The sequence below is a fragment of the Trichosurus vulpecula genome, chromosome 5, assembly GCF_011100635.1.
Source record: "Trichosurus vulpecula isolate mTriVul1 chromosome 5, mTriVul1.pri, whole genome shotgun sequence".
In the NCBI taxonomy this organism is placed as follows: Eukaryota; Metazoa; Chordata; class Mammalia; order Diprotodontia; family Phalangeridae; genus Trichosurus; species Trichosurus vulpecula.
Window position 1 is genome coordinate 183,350,612 of NC_050577.1, and position 15,504 is coordinate 183,366,115.

The window sequence follows — 15,504 nt, forward strand, 5'->3', positions numbered from 1 at the left end:
TACAAGTGAGAAAAGAGAAATCATCTCTGTCTTTATCTCTCTGTCTATGTCTATGTCTATATTTACATCTATGTCTATATCTCTAGACCTAGATAGAATAAATAGATATAAATGGATATAGGTAGATAGATGAAAGATAAATTTTATTTATATGTATAATGCCATACATACTTACATGCATAATGCATATACATATAGTAAATAAAAGAGATAGGTTTCAAGCCTAGATCCCCTTACTCCACATACAGTGCTCTTTCCACAATAGTACCAACTCTTGGTATATTTGCTCAAATGGAAAATATCTCAGAAGGAGGCCAAGGAAGGAAAGAACTGGTCTAGCCTACACTCATGAGTGACTGAACAGCTCTAAGAAACAATGTGTTTGTGTGGGGGAGTAGGTAGGGCTGGGAGATAAGTCTCTTTCCTTGATGTATTTATACATTTGTAACAATTAAAGTGAGAGGCTGTATGGCCCAGTGGAGAAAAAGTCGGTCTTGGAGTCTGGCTCAACTTTCCCATCTCTTCCTCAACTCCGTAGTCCTCCACACACACTCTGGCTCTGTGACCCCAGCCAAACTGCTTAATCTCTGTGTTGTAATAGCTCTTTAAGGTTATAAATTGCAGAGAAGTTAATAATCTGCGTAGGCAGAGGAAATCCTTCACTGGGAGCTCCCCACACTGAAGACCATCAGTCTGGTTATAAAAAAGTTAAACAAAATTTATCACTGTAATTTTAATTTTAAAATTAATTAAAAGCGGTTACTGTCATTTTAAGTTTTTTTTTTTTTTACAAAGACCACAGATTTGTCTAAGTTGAAAATATGTTGTGAGTTGTAGTTCAATTGTCCTCTATAATGCTTAAAATACCTTACATACCTAGACTAAAACTAAAGCTTGTCATTAGTTTTTACTGATTCTTGGTAGATAATAGTAGATAAATTAGCACCTTCACTTAAAATTTGTGCCAGTTTGTTTTCACTTCTCCTAATGAGTCCAGCCGAAGATGGTGAAGGAAGTGATGTTGAAAGGAATGCTAATAGGAAAACAATAGGGTGAATGATACTCATTCTCTCATGCTCAGAAGCCCATTTGTTCTGGGGTCTGCTAAGGTACATAATTCCAGAGTACAGATAGCCCAAGGGATTCCTTTAGATTTCTATCTGGCCCTAAATTAAGTCAGCATAGACATAATAATACCAGTTTTGGGACTGTTGTAAGGATTCAGATCTACTCTAAGATGTGCATATTGATTTATGGTTTAGGACATAGGTAAACCTTTCATGGCTGGCTGCCATGTTTTCTGGCAGGGCCCGGCTTTGTCTTCCCCATAAGAAAATGGCCAAGCAGCACCAAGAAGCCCTAGGGCTGCCACTACTACAGAGCCCAAGCTAAGGAAGCTGGAAGGAGGTCATGGCATCCAGCAGTAACTGGTTGTTTGGGGTGAACATTGTGCTGCTGATGGCCTATGGGAGTTTGGTATTTGTGCTGCTGTTAATTTTTATGAAGAGTCAGATCATGCATTTTGCTATGAAGTTTCGAAGAGGCCCTCACATCCCTGTGGGGCATAATTATGCTCCCAAGGATCTGAAGGAAGAGATTAACATCTGACTTTCCAAGGTCCAGGATGTAAAGTGTGACCCCTGGCTTCTTGAAGAGGATGATGCCAGACTTTTGTAGCTGGAGATATTGGGAAATCAACATTGCTATAACTACCTGTACAGGATGAAAGCATTGGATGTCATTCAAGCCTCTGAGATCCCATTCCATTCAGAAGGCTGGTATCCTTGTTCCCTGATAGGCAAGAATTTCTGCTCCTATCTTCTGGAGCTTCAAAACACAACTACCCCCTTCAAGGGTGTCCACAAAGCCCTCACTGATACCCTGCTAGATGTCTATGAGACAGCTTGATACAGAACTGGCATCTTTGTCCAGATGGAATATCTATACTATCAGGAAGCACTGAGTGAACTGGCTGCTGCAAAAGTTGTCAAAGCCAGTGGTGGGAGCTCCCAGCAGCAGCACCAGTCAGCAGCTAAGGATCTAGTACAGTCTCCTGAAGTTTCCTCCCCAACAACTATTCAGGTCACCTATCTGCCCTCCAGCCAGAAGAGTAAAAGAGCTAAGTACTTCCTAGAGCTAAGGAACTTTAAGGATAAGTACAACACACTAGAGAGCACCCTCTGACTCAATTTGGGGATAGCCATAGCTAATATGTCTCCAGGAGGAGAATCCAGTCTCAGTACCTAGGGATTTCTCTAGGGCAGGAGACACAGTAGCACTGGACAGCATTGGTATCATTATGCCCCACGTTCTTGAAATGTGTATCTGGAGGGACTTCCTTAGTTTATTCCTCTGGTCTATTGTAGAACTAAAGTTCCATGAGGCCCTCTTTCCCTCTCTCCAATAGCTTTTTTATGGAGCTGAATCCACATATTTTTCATCTGTCTGTGTCACTTCCTCCTTACCCCAACTAGTTTTTGACCATGGTTATTTTTTGCCCTCTCCCAAAGTCAGTTTTATCCTAAATAGGTTAGGGGGGATAGAGGAGGGGGTGTTTATGATATTAGAAATGGAAACCACAGAGCCCCGATCTTACCTACTTGGTTGGGGACTCTAGCCCACAGGTCATTTAAAGTTGCGGAGTGAAAAGGGCAGAAGGGAACTAGGGTGTTGTACTTAAACAAAGTCCTGTTGAGATTTGTGTTGTGCTTCATGTACTGCCTTGCCCTTCTCTTCGCATGCTGTAGATCAAGACATGACCAAGGGGAACTGTCAGTGATATGGGCCCTAATTACACATTCCCCCAATAAGTCACTGCACTGGTCTGACTTTGTAAACTAGTTATTTAATAAAAAACAGCTGTAAAAATAAAAAAAAAATAAAATGAACCTAAAACTGAGGAATGGCCAAAGAAATGTTTCATGAAGAACTACCAAAATGAAGGAAACCTTGTTGATCTTTCTAATATAGACCTGTGCCCCCAGAGCCAACCTAGAAATCAGCTCAAGGGGGCTTGTGGGGCTGCCATTGATCTTTTCATAGTTATGTCAGGGTGGCCTCCTTTGCCCACGGTTTTATCTACCATTAATAAACAAGCCATTTGCAAGTCCTTGGTCATTAGAAGTTCTTGCCCCCATGCCATGGAAGTGAGGATTATGATGCCTTCAGTTACTCCAACTTTGAAAATTTTTCATTAGGGCACAGACCATGGAGGGGCAGAGGACAGCATTCATGGTAGCTGGAGGTGGCAGTGTACTGGAGGAAGTAGGGCTACTGGCTGAACTGGATAGCGATTATCAAGAGAAGCAGCAGGAAAAGAAAAGGCAGAAAGGTCATGAAATGAAATAGGACTATCCTGTGCCATCCTGATTTTCCTCTGTTGTGGTAGATAAGGAATATAACTCAAATCCCTTGGATCTTTGAACCCTTGTCTCTTAGACAACACTAACTCATCTATTTCTATAACAATATGAACTGAGTTAGAAATATTCCAAACTTCTAAAGATTCTCTACTCCTTATCCTAACCATACCTTGGTCTGTATAAAATTGTTTTTGGACCATATTTAGAACAAGTTTAAGGAGTAGACAGAGTTGCTTTTCTCAATTCATTCAGGACTAAGATGTTAATAGTTAAGATAACCTCAATAATTGTTTCTCTTTCTCCAAGACAAGAGAGTATCTTTTCTTCATTTGCCATGGAAGGGACCCATAATTTTACTGGTGTAGGCAACTCTCTGGGAGGAAACTGCCTTTACTAATGCAGACCAGCAACCACTTTGCAACTTTTATAGTCCTAGATTGTTGCCTGAAGGCACTAGGAGGTTAAATGATTTTCCCAGGACCACAAAGGCAGATGAGACTTGAAACCAGGTCTTCTGGCTGCCAGGGCTGCCTCTCTGCTACATTGTGTTACACCTACTCACCAAGTAGCACATCTTAATTCACGATATTTTATCTCATTCAAAGGGCACAGAATACCAGTGAATTGAAAAGGCTAGCATCCAAGAACACAGAAAATGGGGCACAAGAGAAAGAGGCCACCTGATGGATCTTCTGTTGGTGTGAAAGTCTGAGTTTCCTTTCTCATGCACAGGAAATCGTTTGAAGAAGAGTTGGATGTCTTTGAAACTGTTGTCTCATATTCATATCTATTTGAAAACAAACAAAATATTTTTATTTTAAGATACTGATAAGGGCAGTGTGAACACTGGCTAGATCACTAACTTTATCATTACTAGATATACTTAAGGCAAATATTCCCCAAATCCAATAAGGTTCATTAAATAAAGTTTTCCACATTGCTTATCATCATGATAATAAATGATAATTGATGAAGGAAACCTTCTGCTTAATGTAAATTTACATTCATCTTTTTCCGGTTAACTCTCCCTACACCAAACTTCTGGATTATCTGCTCTGTGTATTGTCCATAGCACATTTTTAATGCCTTACTTTATGGTATCATCCGTTATGTTTCTATATCACTTTAGCTATTATTATCTAATGCTTTTTCATTGAACAAAGAGTAAAATGGCACAAATAGAGCTAACTAGGAAGTCAAATCCACCAGGAAGGAGAAAAAATGATGCCTTCTGGGTAGACCACATAATACTATATTCTTGGGGTTCTGGAAATGCCAAAAAACTACTTGGTTTCACTTAAATCTGGAAAAGCAAAAGAATTTATGCACTAGAAAAAAGACAAACAAAATAACTTTAATGCCATAAGGGAAAATGAAGTCTAATCATCATTCTACAAATAAGGAACTTGTGCGACCATGAAAGCCGAAGTGAGAGGGCCAAGGTCATATTGAAAGGTAGTGAAAGAGAAGTCATTTTTTTTCTGAGTTTCTTTCCAGTGCTCTTTTTTCTACTACAAAACACTACTTCTTCAAAAAGAAATCACAAACTCCATTTCTTGCAGGCACAAAATATATCAAGAGTCATCAGGCATTGAAATACTTACGGATCCATTAAGAAATGAGGTAATGACTGCAAAAAGCATCCAATGCCCATAGTCATGCACCCCATAGCGATCAACATAGGTCTATGCATTTTTGTTCCAAAGTAACTCACAAATACCATCAGCAAAAGATTCCCTAGGAAAGAGAATATTTGTTACCATTTCTAAAAGCAACGTGTGACTTAAAATTAAAGATTCAGTTTGGGAAAACTTTCTGAAAATGCAGGAATCTGAAACAAAATAATACCATTGGAAACCCTAAATACTCTGAAATAATGGTGAATTCAACAAGAACTGATTAAGCTGTTACTACGTACTAGGTACTGTGCTAAGGGCTAGGGAATGAAATGCAAAAACAGTCCCTGTCCTTGACAAGCTTACACTTGAATTGGGGATATGACATAGAACAGTGTCTGGCACATAGTATGTTTATTGATTGCTTTGCTTATGATTATGTTTATTGGTTGATATAAATATCTAGGTTCATAGAAAATATAATATACCAAGTAGATGGAAAGTAATCTGAGAGGAAGGGCCCTAGTAACTGGGGCAATTGGGAAAGGTGTCCTGCAGATGAGATTTTGAGCAGAGACTTGAAGTAAGCCAAGGATGACATCCTGGTAGGATTAGTGGACCTGGTTTTTAGTTTTTGCTCTATTGTTAACTAGATGAATGACCTCAGACAAGTATTTTAATCTCACTTAAGCAAATCTCTTTCTCTTGTATGTTATGAAGGTGAAAGCAAAAGCAAAAACAAAGAAACTTCCAGACCACTTCACTATATTGTTGTAAAAGCCAAAGCAAAAACAAACTTCCAGACTACTTCACTATATTGTAAAAGCAAAAGCAAAAACAAACTTCCAGACTACTTCACTATATTGTAAAAGCAAAAGCAAAAACAAAGAAACTTCCAGACTACTTCACTATTGTTGTAAGGGCTGAATACCATACAGTTTGATTTCTAAATACTTGGTAAGGGACAACTAGGTGGTGTGGTAAATAGCACACTAGCACTGGAGTCAGGAGGACCTGAGTTCAAATCCAGCCTCAGGCACTTGATACTCCCTAAATCTGTGACCTTGGGCAAGTCACTTACCCCTGGTTACCTCACCTCTCCCCTCAAAAAAAAAAAGAAATAGTAGAATTTCTTGCAAAGTTTTTTTTTAACATGAAATAAAAGTATAAAGATTTTTAATACCAGGTCAGTCTCTAATGAGGGGGTCCTCTGCCAGTGCATCCCTTAGACTGTAAGTCATCTTATTCTGGGTCCCCCAGATTATACTGCTTGTTTACCAACAACTATTTTCCTTCAAATAATACATCTATAATATTCATTAATAGAGGCAGCTGGGTAGCACAGTGGATAGAATGTTGGGCCTGGAGTCAGGAAGACTTGAATTCTAATCTGGCCTAAGACGCTTACTAGCTGTGTGATTTTGGGCAAATCACTTAACCTCTGCCTCAGTTTCCTCAACTGCAAAATGGGCATAATAATATCACCTACCTCCCAGAGTGGTTATGAGGATCAAATGAGGCAGTTAGCATGGTAACTGGCACATAGTAGCTACTTAATAAAAGCTTATTCTCTTCCCCCCTCCCCCACTTTAGCAGTGGCAGGGCAATCTTACTCCCAATTAAAGGTATCAGAACAACCTGAGAAATAGTCAAATTTGAAGAAGGAATTTAAAAAAGGATATCATCATGAGCCTATAAGTATAAGGTTATTGAAAGTAGGAACTGCACCTTTTCCATGTTTGTATCCTCCACAGGTGCTAGTATAGAACATCACCATAACATTAATTAACGTATGCTTGTTGAATAAATGAACAAAGGGATGAATGAACAATTAAAGGCATTAAAGTGGAAACGGGGCTGCTTCAAAAAATAGTGAGTTCTCCATAAGTGTAGATATTCTAGTGGAGGCAAATTTATAGATGGTTAAGGATCTAGCATCAGAGAATTTTTGAACTGCAAGGGGCCTCCGAAACCCAATTTCAAGTCCCATCTATGCTTGAACAAGAATCATCAGGAAAATATACCCAACACATGATCATCGAGCCTCTGCATGACAGCCCCCCCCCCCCCCCCGACGAAGAAGAATCTACTATGTCCTGAGGCAGCCCATTCTTCTTTTGCATATCTCAAGTTGTTAGGATTTTTTCCCCTCTTATATTAAGCCTAAAGCTAGTTCTTTCCATTTATTACTCCTGGTTATACCATGAAGAATGAAAGGGAGCCAGCATGGCATATTAGAAAGGGAACTGACTTTGGCATCAGTTTTTCTAAATGGCTTTTAAGTTATAATCTAATCAAATTATGAAAGACAGTATGGTGATATCCATATCATACAATGAGAAGAAACATGGTATGGTGCCTAGAGGACTGGTGTCAAGTGCCAGCAAGTTTTGGGTTCAAGTCCTATCTCCAATACATGTTGGTTGTAGGGATCTGGGTAATTCATGTAAATTCTTAGTACTGAAGGTAATACCTGGGCAATCATGTCATCCTTTCTTGTATCTTTAATCTCTTATTTACCACTAATTCTTTCCTGTCCACATTTAAGCCACTCAAATTCCCTAAACCCCCTCAAAATGTTCTTACCCATTCAGCTACCATCCCATCCCTCTCCTCATCACTGCTCAACTTCTTAAAAAAAGTTGTCTATGCTCAATACTACTTCTTTACTACCCCTTCCTTCAATATGACTCCTGTCTCCAACATTCTATTGAAATTGGTCTTTTCTAAGGACACAGATTACCTCCTAATGTCCAAATGTAAGATCAGTCTTTACCCTCTTAAACTTCTCTGCAGCTTTTAATGCTGATGAAGGATTGGTTACCTTTCTGTATTAGTTCTCTACCCCAGTGAAATCATAGATCTGAAGGTCCTCTCCCCCTAAAATAAAAAATAAATTAGTGTATTACTTTAAATATAATCTATTATTCATTCTAGACAGTTGGCACGTTGTGGGAGAGGGAACCTAAACTTGTGATTTCACTAGGATAGGGAAACTTTAGTGAGACCATTCCCTCTACTTACACCTGCATTGCAATTTATAGTCCCAGAGAGTTACCTGGGCACTGAGTGATTGTGACTTGCCTAGGGTCACATAGCTAACAAGTACTGAATGCAAGATTTGCATGAAGGTCTTCTTGCCTCTGTTTTCAACTCTCTAGCCACTTTGCCAAGGCTGCCATTCACACTCAATCATATGCCAGCAAAGGTGGAGATTTAAAAGAAATGGATAAATATGTCTCAAAATCTAAAATGCTCAAATTAGCAAGACAGAAAGTAGATATCTTAACCCAATCTTTGCAAGTTTTGATACTACTGGGGCGACTTAGCACTTTTTTAAGGGATACATTATTTTGAAACAAATCCCTGATGTAGTTGGAGAGAACATTCACCTTAAACTTACCTTCCTAAGCAGATCTAAAGATAGGCAGATGGTAAAGAGTTAAAGATACTTTATGTTTGCTTTAAATGAACAATGCCAGAAACATAATTACCAATTTCAAAACTTCCATTTATAAGTCCAACCAGAGTTGTTGAGAGATTAAATTGTCTCTCTAGCTGTGTAAGGATGGAATTTAGAAAAGATCCAGACAATGTTTTGGAGACATATGCACACATCAATGCCAACAGAAACATCTGGGGAAAAGAATAAGGGAAAAATAAGCATCATTTTCATTATAATAGTGACAAAAGTTTTTTAATGTAATGGATTTTATGTTTTAGGTATAAATAAAATCAATTTCCTTGGAAGGAATGAATCCTATTTCCCCATTAATTGATATTATAATTTCAGGGATATGCTCTGCTCTCTTCTGCTATCCATGTTTTATTGGAAAAGTGAAGCCACATTGCATATAGATATCTGTCTTGAGCCATAATTTAAGTAAGCCTCTCAAAGCAGTAATTTCCTTGTCTTTCTACTTGGTGCTTTAAAATAAAAGCTAGGAAAAGCAAGTGCATTCCCCATTAAAGTGTGAGCTCATTTTGAATAAAGATTCCTTCATTCATTATATTTGTATCTGGACATATGTTAGGTGCTAGATAAATGCCTGTTTATTAATTGATTACCCCTGAGAAGACAGAGATGAAGTATGGAGGGAAGAGGGAGGTGGAACATGAAGCAACAGAGAAACACTAAGTTCTGAAAAAAACAGTTCTAGAGAAATCAAACATATAAAGGCACTGAACATAGAGATGGTGAAGTTTCCAGCATCAGAGCCTCTTGGTGAAATACTCTGTAATTTCGTCTAGCTCTTCTCTTTACCAGCTGGTGGCAACAGGAGGTAGGAGGAACAGTTCTCAGCACCCGTAGTTAGCAACAGCAAAGACAGACTATTCTCCAATATGAAAATAGCAACAACAATAATGTTGTTGTTCAATCATTTCAGTTGTGTCCGACTCTTCATGACTCCATTTGGGATTTTCTTGGTGAAGATACTGGAGTCATTTGCCATTTCCTTCTCCAGATCATTTTATGGATGAGGAACCAAGGGAAACAGGATTAAGTGACTTGCCTAGGGTCACACAGCAAACAAGTATCTGAAGCCAGATTTGAACTCAGGAAGATGAGTCTTCCTCACTTCAGGCCTGGCACTCTATCCACTGGGCCACCTAGCTGCCTGTAAGAAGTAGTAGTAGTAGTAGTAGTAGTAGTAGTAGTAGTAGTAGTAGTAGTAGTAGTAGTAGTAGTAGTAGTAGTAGAAGTAGCAGCAGCAGCAGCAGCAGCAGTAGTAATGATAACAATAATAACTAGCATTTGTACAGCACTTACTACATGCCAGGCACTGTGCTAAGTGCTTCAGCAATATTATTTCATATGATCCTCACAACAACCCTGACAGGTAGGTGTTATTATTATCCCCATCTTACAGCTGAGTAAACTGAAGCAAACAGAAGTTAAGAGACTTGTCTAGGGTCACACAGTTAGTAAGTGACTGTCTTGACTTGGGTTTGAACTCAGGTTTTTCTGATTCCACATAGCACTAGCCACTATATAATGTAGCTACCTAGCTAACATGCTTTTTCTTTCCTGTAACAACCACTGTTTAAGGAGGAGAAAGCTTATTGCTTTATATAGCTTCCATAATAGACTGTCACTCATATTTAATAAATAAAAATTTAATTCTATTTCTCATATTTAATAACCATCTCTGGAAGCATTTTTGATCTCTCTGTTTTAGTGTGGCTTTTTTTTTAGCTAGGTAGATTTTAAATGGGTCCTTAGTTCAATTTTATATTCAAATGCAAATTCATCCAAAGAAGTTACATGGTACTGCACTTATTTTGGAGCCTGAGCCATGTAAGCAAGCAAACTGGCTAAATTGACCCACAATTTTTATTTATATTTCATCAAATCTGCAAACCCAGGGATGTAGTTACTCTCTCCAGTGACTCAAATCATAGCCCATTCATGACTTGTGGCTCTTGTCCATGTGTCAAATATCCTCCTTGCCTAACCTGTTTGGATAATATGGCTGCACACTATTTAGAGTACCACCAACCCATACAGATTTTTCCAAATGGTATTATTGATATATGCCTAGTGAGGGGGTAATCTATATTTTTTCAATATACCTATTGCCATGTTTTATGTGATGAGAAGTCCCTAAAAACTCATTAAACTTCAAAGATATTCTTAGTAATTTGGCTTCATGTTCTTAGCTGAGTAGTAATAATCTGACATATTTTAACAGATAATGATTTAATTCTCTGCTTTGCCCAGCTCAGAAATTTTTATTAACATTAGTAACCAAAGCAGATATTTTGGCATGAAAGTAAGAGCGTAATATTGAATTTAGGATCACTTTCAAAGAATAATTAGATTTTCCTAGAGATTTACCAAAACACAAATCAAAGTGTTCTAAAATTTCACAAAACATTTTATGTGTATATGGAAATATGTCATATACCTATATATTATGGGTATATAATATGTAGATATATAAATCTTCACATGCAAAATGGAGTGATAAGAAAAACACTCCACTTTTATATAGTTGTTTTTACATTTAAGTCAAAAGTATTTACTTTCCTAAGTTATCTGGATATTCATCTTAATTCTCCACTTCTCTTTGTATATGTAAATCTTTCTTATATACACCTGAATGATAGCAAGCAATCATTTCAGAAAGTATTTTGATAACAGTGTCAGGGTAGAAACCATTTCTACTCAAGGCTATCAAGAATTCAGACAAATATCTGGATAATGCCAGTAAAAAGAAAAAGCAATTTAATTTAAATGTGGTTAAGAATGGGGGGAAAAGTGCCTGCTAAGTCAAATACCGAGGCTGCTATGGAAACAAAAACACCATATGAGGAGACATTTTGATGGTAAGGAGACATTTTGATGGTAATGTACTGGCAAATCTGGACAAAGCACTCGTACTGAATTATTATGGAGGATTGTAACCATATTAACAGTATGCTACTGTCCCATGTTGCCATTCTTCCAAAACAAAACAAACAAACAAAAAACCCCAAGAAACCCAAAGCCTATACTGGAACAAAATGTGTGCCTGATAGTCTGAAGTGCAACATTTTAAAAATTAGATCACAGAATCTAACATTTATTACAGAATAAAGATCCCTCCACAAAATCATTTGTTTCTAAATTAAACACTTCCCATACTTTTCAGATGGTTCCCCACTCCAACTATTTTTGAAAAAAAAATCTTTGCTATAGTAGTGCCACACAGAGGCACCCAAATATACAAAGTAATGTCATGTTCCTTTGAAACAACCTATTCTCCACTGACCATATAATTTGCAACTTTAGGTAATCGACTAAATAAAAGCTAAAATAAATATAAATAAATAAATATAAATATAAAATAAAGCTAAATAAATTTCAAAGGTACTCTCTAAATTGCTACACGCATGCTCAGATATACATTTAATAGATTTCATACCTTTATCTTGGAAATACACTTTAATTGGTGGGTTGCAATCTCTTTGTCAGTTTCTCTCATGTTCTTCCAATTGCACCTGAATGTTTGTTTATTTCTTGACAATTCTTAACACTGACCTTTTAAAAACAACAAACAAAAAGTTATTTAAACTAACGAAGACATTCAAAGACATTATTCATTCTAAGAATTCTCAGAGGTTGGATCATTTGATCTAAATTACTTGAATACATTGCAAAAAAATACTTACAGTGCTTTTAATGCAATTCTAGATAATGATGCTGTTAGGGAAGATTTGTTCATATAAACTTTTCTATTGAAAAATGATCAAGTTAAAGGTGTTGGTTACTTTTTAATGATATTAAGAAGAATGATTACCTTGCCAGAACCCAATTATAAAAGAAAAAACCCCCCAAAAAACCCTTAACCCAAAGATTTAAAAATAGTAGAACCGGATCTAAAGGAGGCTCTTGATATCTTCAGCCAAAACAAATGGAACTGAATGTGAACTTTATGGACAAAGGTTTGAAAACAACCAACCAAACAAAAACTTAACACCCTGTTCTTAGGAACTAAAGATATTAAACTGTGTTTTTTTTTTTTTTTTTTTTTTGCTAAAAGCTGCTTCAGTCGTCTTAGTAAGCCTCAACAATCTGCATTTGGTTTGTATCCAAATGCAAGTTCTTTGAGTTTCAGGACTTCTTTGGAATCTGAGGAGGGGAAATGAATTCTGGGGAACTTCTGATGCAAGGCAACAATGGAACATGGAATGTTAATAATCAGACTAGGCTGAGTAATACTGTAAAGCAATGTTTAGATCCAAGAAAAATTTTCAAATTGCAAGTCATGAGAAAGGGATTATGGGAAGGTCAAAATATGCTGGTGGAGAATAATGGTGCGAAAAAGGCGAAGAGTGGGAGGGAAGGGGAAGGAGCCTGAACTTTCTGAAAAAAAAAATGTCCAAAGGGAACATAATACAGAACCTACCTTTAAGAGACTTATGTCATCCACATCATGTTTGCTCTGAAATATGTTTTGGATCTACATCAATATTTATTTATCTTGTACAGGAGCTTAGCCTTGAAAGAGTCGGCTCATGAAATATGTGTGTAATGTGTGTATACTTCAATGAAAATCCTAGCAGTGCTCAGTTCAACAGATCCCTCTTTAAAGTCTTTGCCTATGAATCTAGGGCAGTGGAATGGGCCAAAGCCAATGTTTTTCACTTTGACAATATTTCTTTGAGTAACTCCATTCAAAGTAGCCAAGCTACTAACTTAATAGAACACAGTTTTAATTTATCTAAATGCGCTGAGTTCAGCCTATTAAAAGTGTGGTTCTGAAGGGCTTTGGTATAATCAGCCTTAAATGCTTTTGCTCTTTGAATTTGATAACTGCCCAATTCCGGTACTTACATGAATGAAGGTTAGTTAATTCACTAAATACTTACTGAGTACTTGCTCATTCCTTCCTTCCTTCAGTTGCTCAATAAACATTTATAACACATTTTTGGGTTCTGGGAGAGATCTAAAGATAAATAAGACATTCTGCTTTTCCTCAAAGAGTTTATAATCTTGAAGGTCAGACAGTAATTATAGCTTAAAGTGGAGTGATAGGGGAAAAATAATCATTTAAATAGCGTTGGTGTGAGGGGTGTCCGGAACATGTGCAGACCTCATCAGCTGTCTAACAGAGAGTCTCCATGTAGATGATTCTATCTTAGCAAACTGATGGCGTCTGAACTTTTATTAGGCTCCTCCACCTTGTTTCCAGCTCCTCCCTGTTTCAAAAATTTACTTTTCCAGGCAAATAGACAGGAATACATTTTGAACACAATAGCCATGTTCTCAATCAGTTCCCAGAAGTGCTCTGGGGATGCTAGAGAGGCATTGGTAGACTGCACCTCAGAAGCTGATGGGGTCTGCACACAGACCAGACAAATTATTCTCCCTCCCCCATTCTACTCAATGAAGCATTTGCCCTTCTGTGAACATACAAGAAAAGAGATGGTAATCTGCTATTCTCTCAGTCCTTTTAAGTTCCTGTTTACCCCCTTCTCACTGTATGAGCATCAGGCAAGCTGAGTGTGCTTCTAGAACGTTCTGGTGATCTATCATAGCCACAAATAGCCTATTTGTTGTGTTTAGGCTAGTAGAAGTAAGGAGAGAGAGTGTCCCTAGCATTCCAAGTTAGCTAGACAGACCTCACTTTGTCCCTTTCTACTTCCTTCTGTCCTCTCATGTCTGAAAGTCTTCTTGGAAGAAATGGAATGTGGAAAAAGATGGATGGAGAAGATGGAAGAAAATGGTGGACAAACTGAATCCCTCTTTCACATGACAGTCTTTCAAGTATTTTAGTTTTCATGTTAACACTAAGTCTTCTTGTCTAGGCTAAACATCACCAGTTCCTTCCACCTATCCTCATATTCATGTTTTCAAATAGAAAAATGCTGGCCATCCTGGTTCTCTTTCCTTAATGTGTTCCAAGTTGTTTGTATTTCCTAAAATGTGGTGATGAAAGCCGGACACAGTATTCCAAATATGGCCTGGCCATGGCAAAGTATAGTGGAACTATACATATGCTTACATGTATATGTATGTATGTGTATGTATATATGTATACACAAACGCTTTGGCACAAATCCTCCAATAGAGGATCTCTCTCTCTCTCTCTCTCTCTCTCTCTCTCTTTCTCTCTCTCTCTTTCTCTCTCTCCCCCTCTTTTCTACTATGTTAGTCCTGTCTCCTCCAACCCTCCCAATAAACTCCAGCAGCAACTATAACATCCAGGATCAAATATAAAAACCCTCTGTTTTGCATTCAAAGTTCTTCTTAACCCAACCCACCCCTACTTTCCAGTATACTTAGACCTTAACTTATACATGAAATGTAATGACACCATCTTTCTTGCTTGTCCTTGCACAATACATTCCGTCTACCAACTGGGTGTATTTTTTGATGCCTATTCCCCATGCTTGGGATGCTTTTTCCTCTGGCTTTCCTGGCTTCTTTCTAGTTCTAAGTAAAAATTGCACATTTTATAGGAAGCCTTTCCTGATTTCCCTTAAGGTAGTGTTGCCTCTCTTGATTTTCTTCAATTTACTATGCATATATCTTGTTTGTGTATTATTACTTCAGTATTGTCTCCTCTATTAGATTGCAAGCTTCTTGGGAACAGGGACCGGTTTTGTGATTCATTGTATCCTTAGCCTTAGCATAGTGCCTGGCACATAGTAGGTGCTTAATAAATGTTTATTGACTGATTGACATTTTAGATATGTTATTAGTGCAGCCTAGGGTAATATTTTTTTCTGGCTTCCACGCTACCTTTTTGGCTATTGTATTTATAATAATAATGATGATGATAGCTCAATTTATATAGCACCTTAAAGTTCACAAAATACCTTATATCTAATCTTCCCAGCATACCTGCAGCACTGGTACTAATATCCACATTTTATAAATGAGAAAATTAAGGTTTCAGAGACTTCAGAATCACATAATTGTTTACATCTTGTCTTCCTATTAGAATGCAAACTTGTTAAGGGAAAAGGCTACATTTTGATCTTTCTTTGTATCCCTAGCACGTAGTTTCCCTGTTACTACACCTGGAGCCCAAGCC

The 15,504-nt window shown here is 37.6% G+C and overlaps 1 protein-coding gene and 1 pseudogene across 1 annotated transcript in view; one reads left to right on the top strand and one right to left on the bottom strand.

The window, feature by feature from the left end:
• The window catches only part of SLCO1A2 (solute carrier organic anion transporter family member 1A2), a 52,658-nt gene extending 40,702 nt beyond the window's left edge, over positions 1-11,956 (bottom strand). The window contains exons 1-4 of the mRNA XM_036761863.1: positions 11,887-11,956; positions 8,473-8,614; positions 4,967-5,099; positions 4,043-4,149 (exon numbers count right to left, since the gene is read on the bottom strand). Coding sequence (XP_036617758.1) covers positions 4,043-4,149; positions 4,967-5,099; positions 8,473-8,614; positions 11,887-11,946 — 442 coding nt within the window. The 5' untranslated portion in view covers positions 11,947-11,956. The remainder of the gene's footprint in view (positions 1-4,042; positions 4,150-4,966; positions 5,100-8,472; positions 8,615-11,886) is intronic.
• Positions 1,411-2,184, top strand: LOC118852189 (annotated as a pseudogene).
• Positions 11,957-15,504: the final 3,548 nt, after the last annotated feature.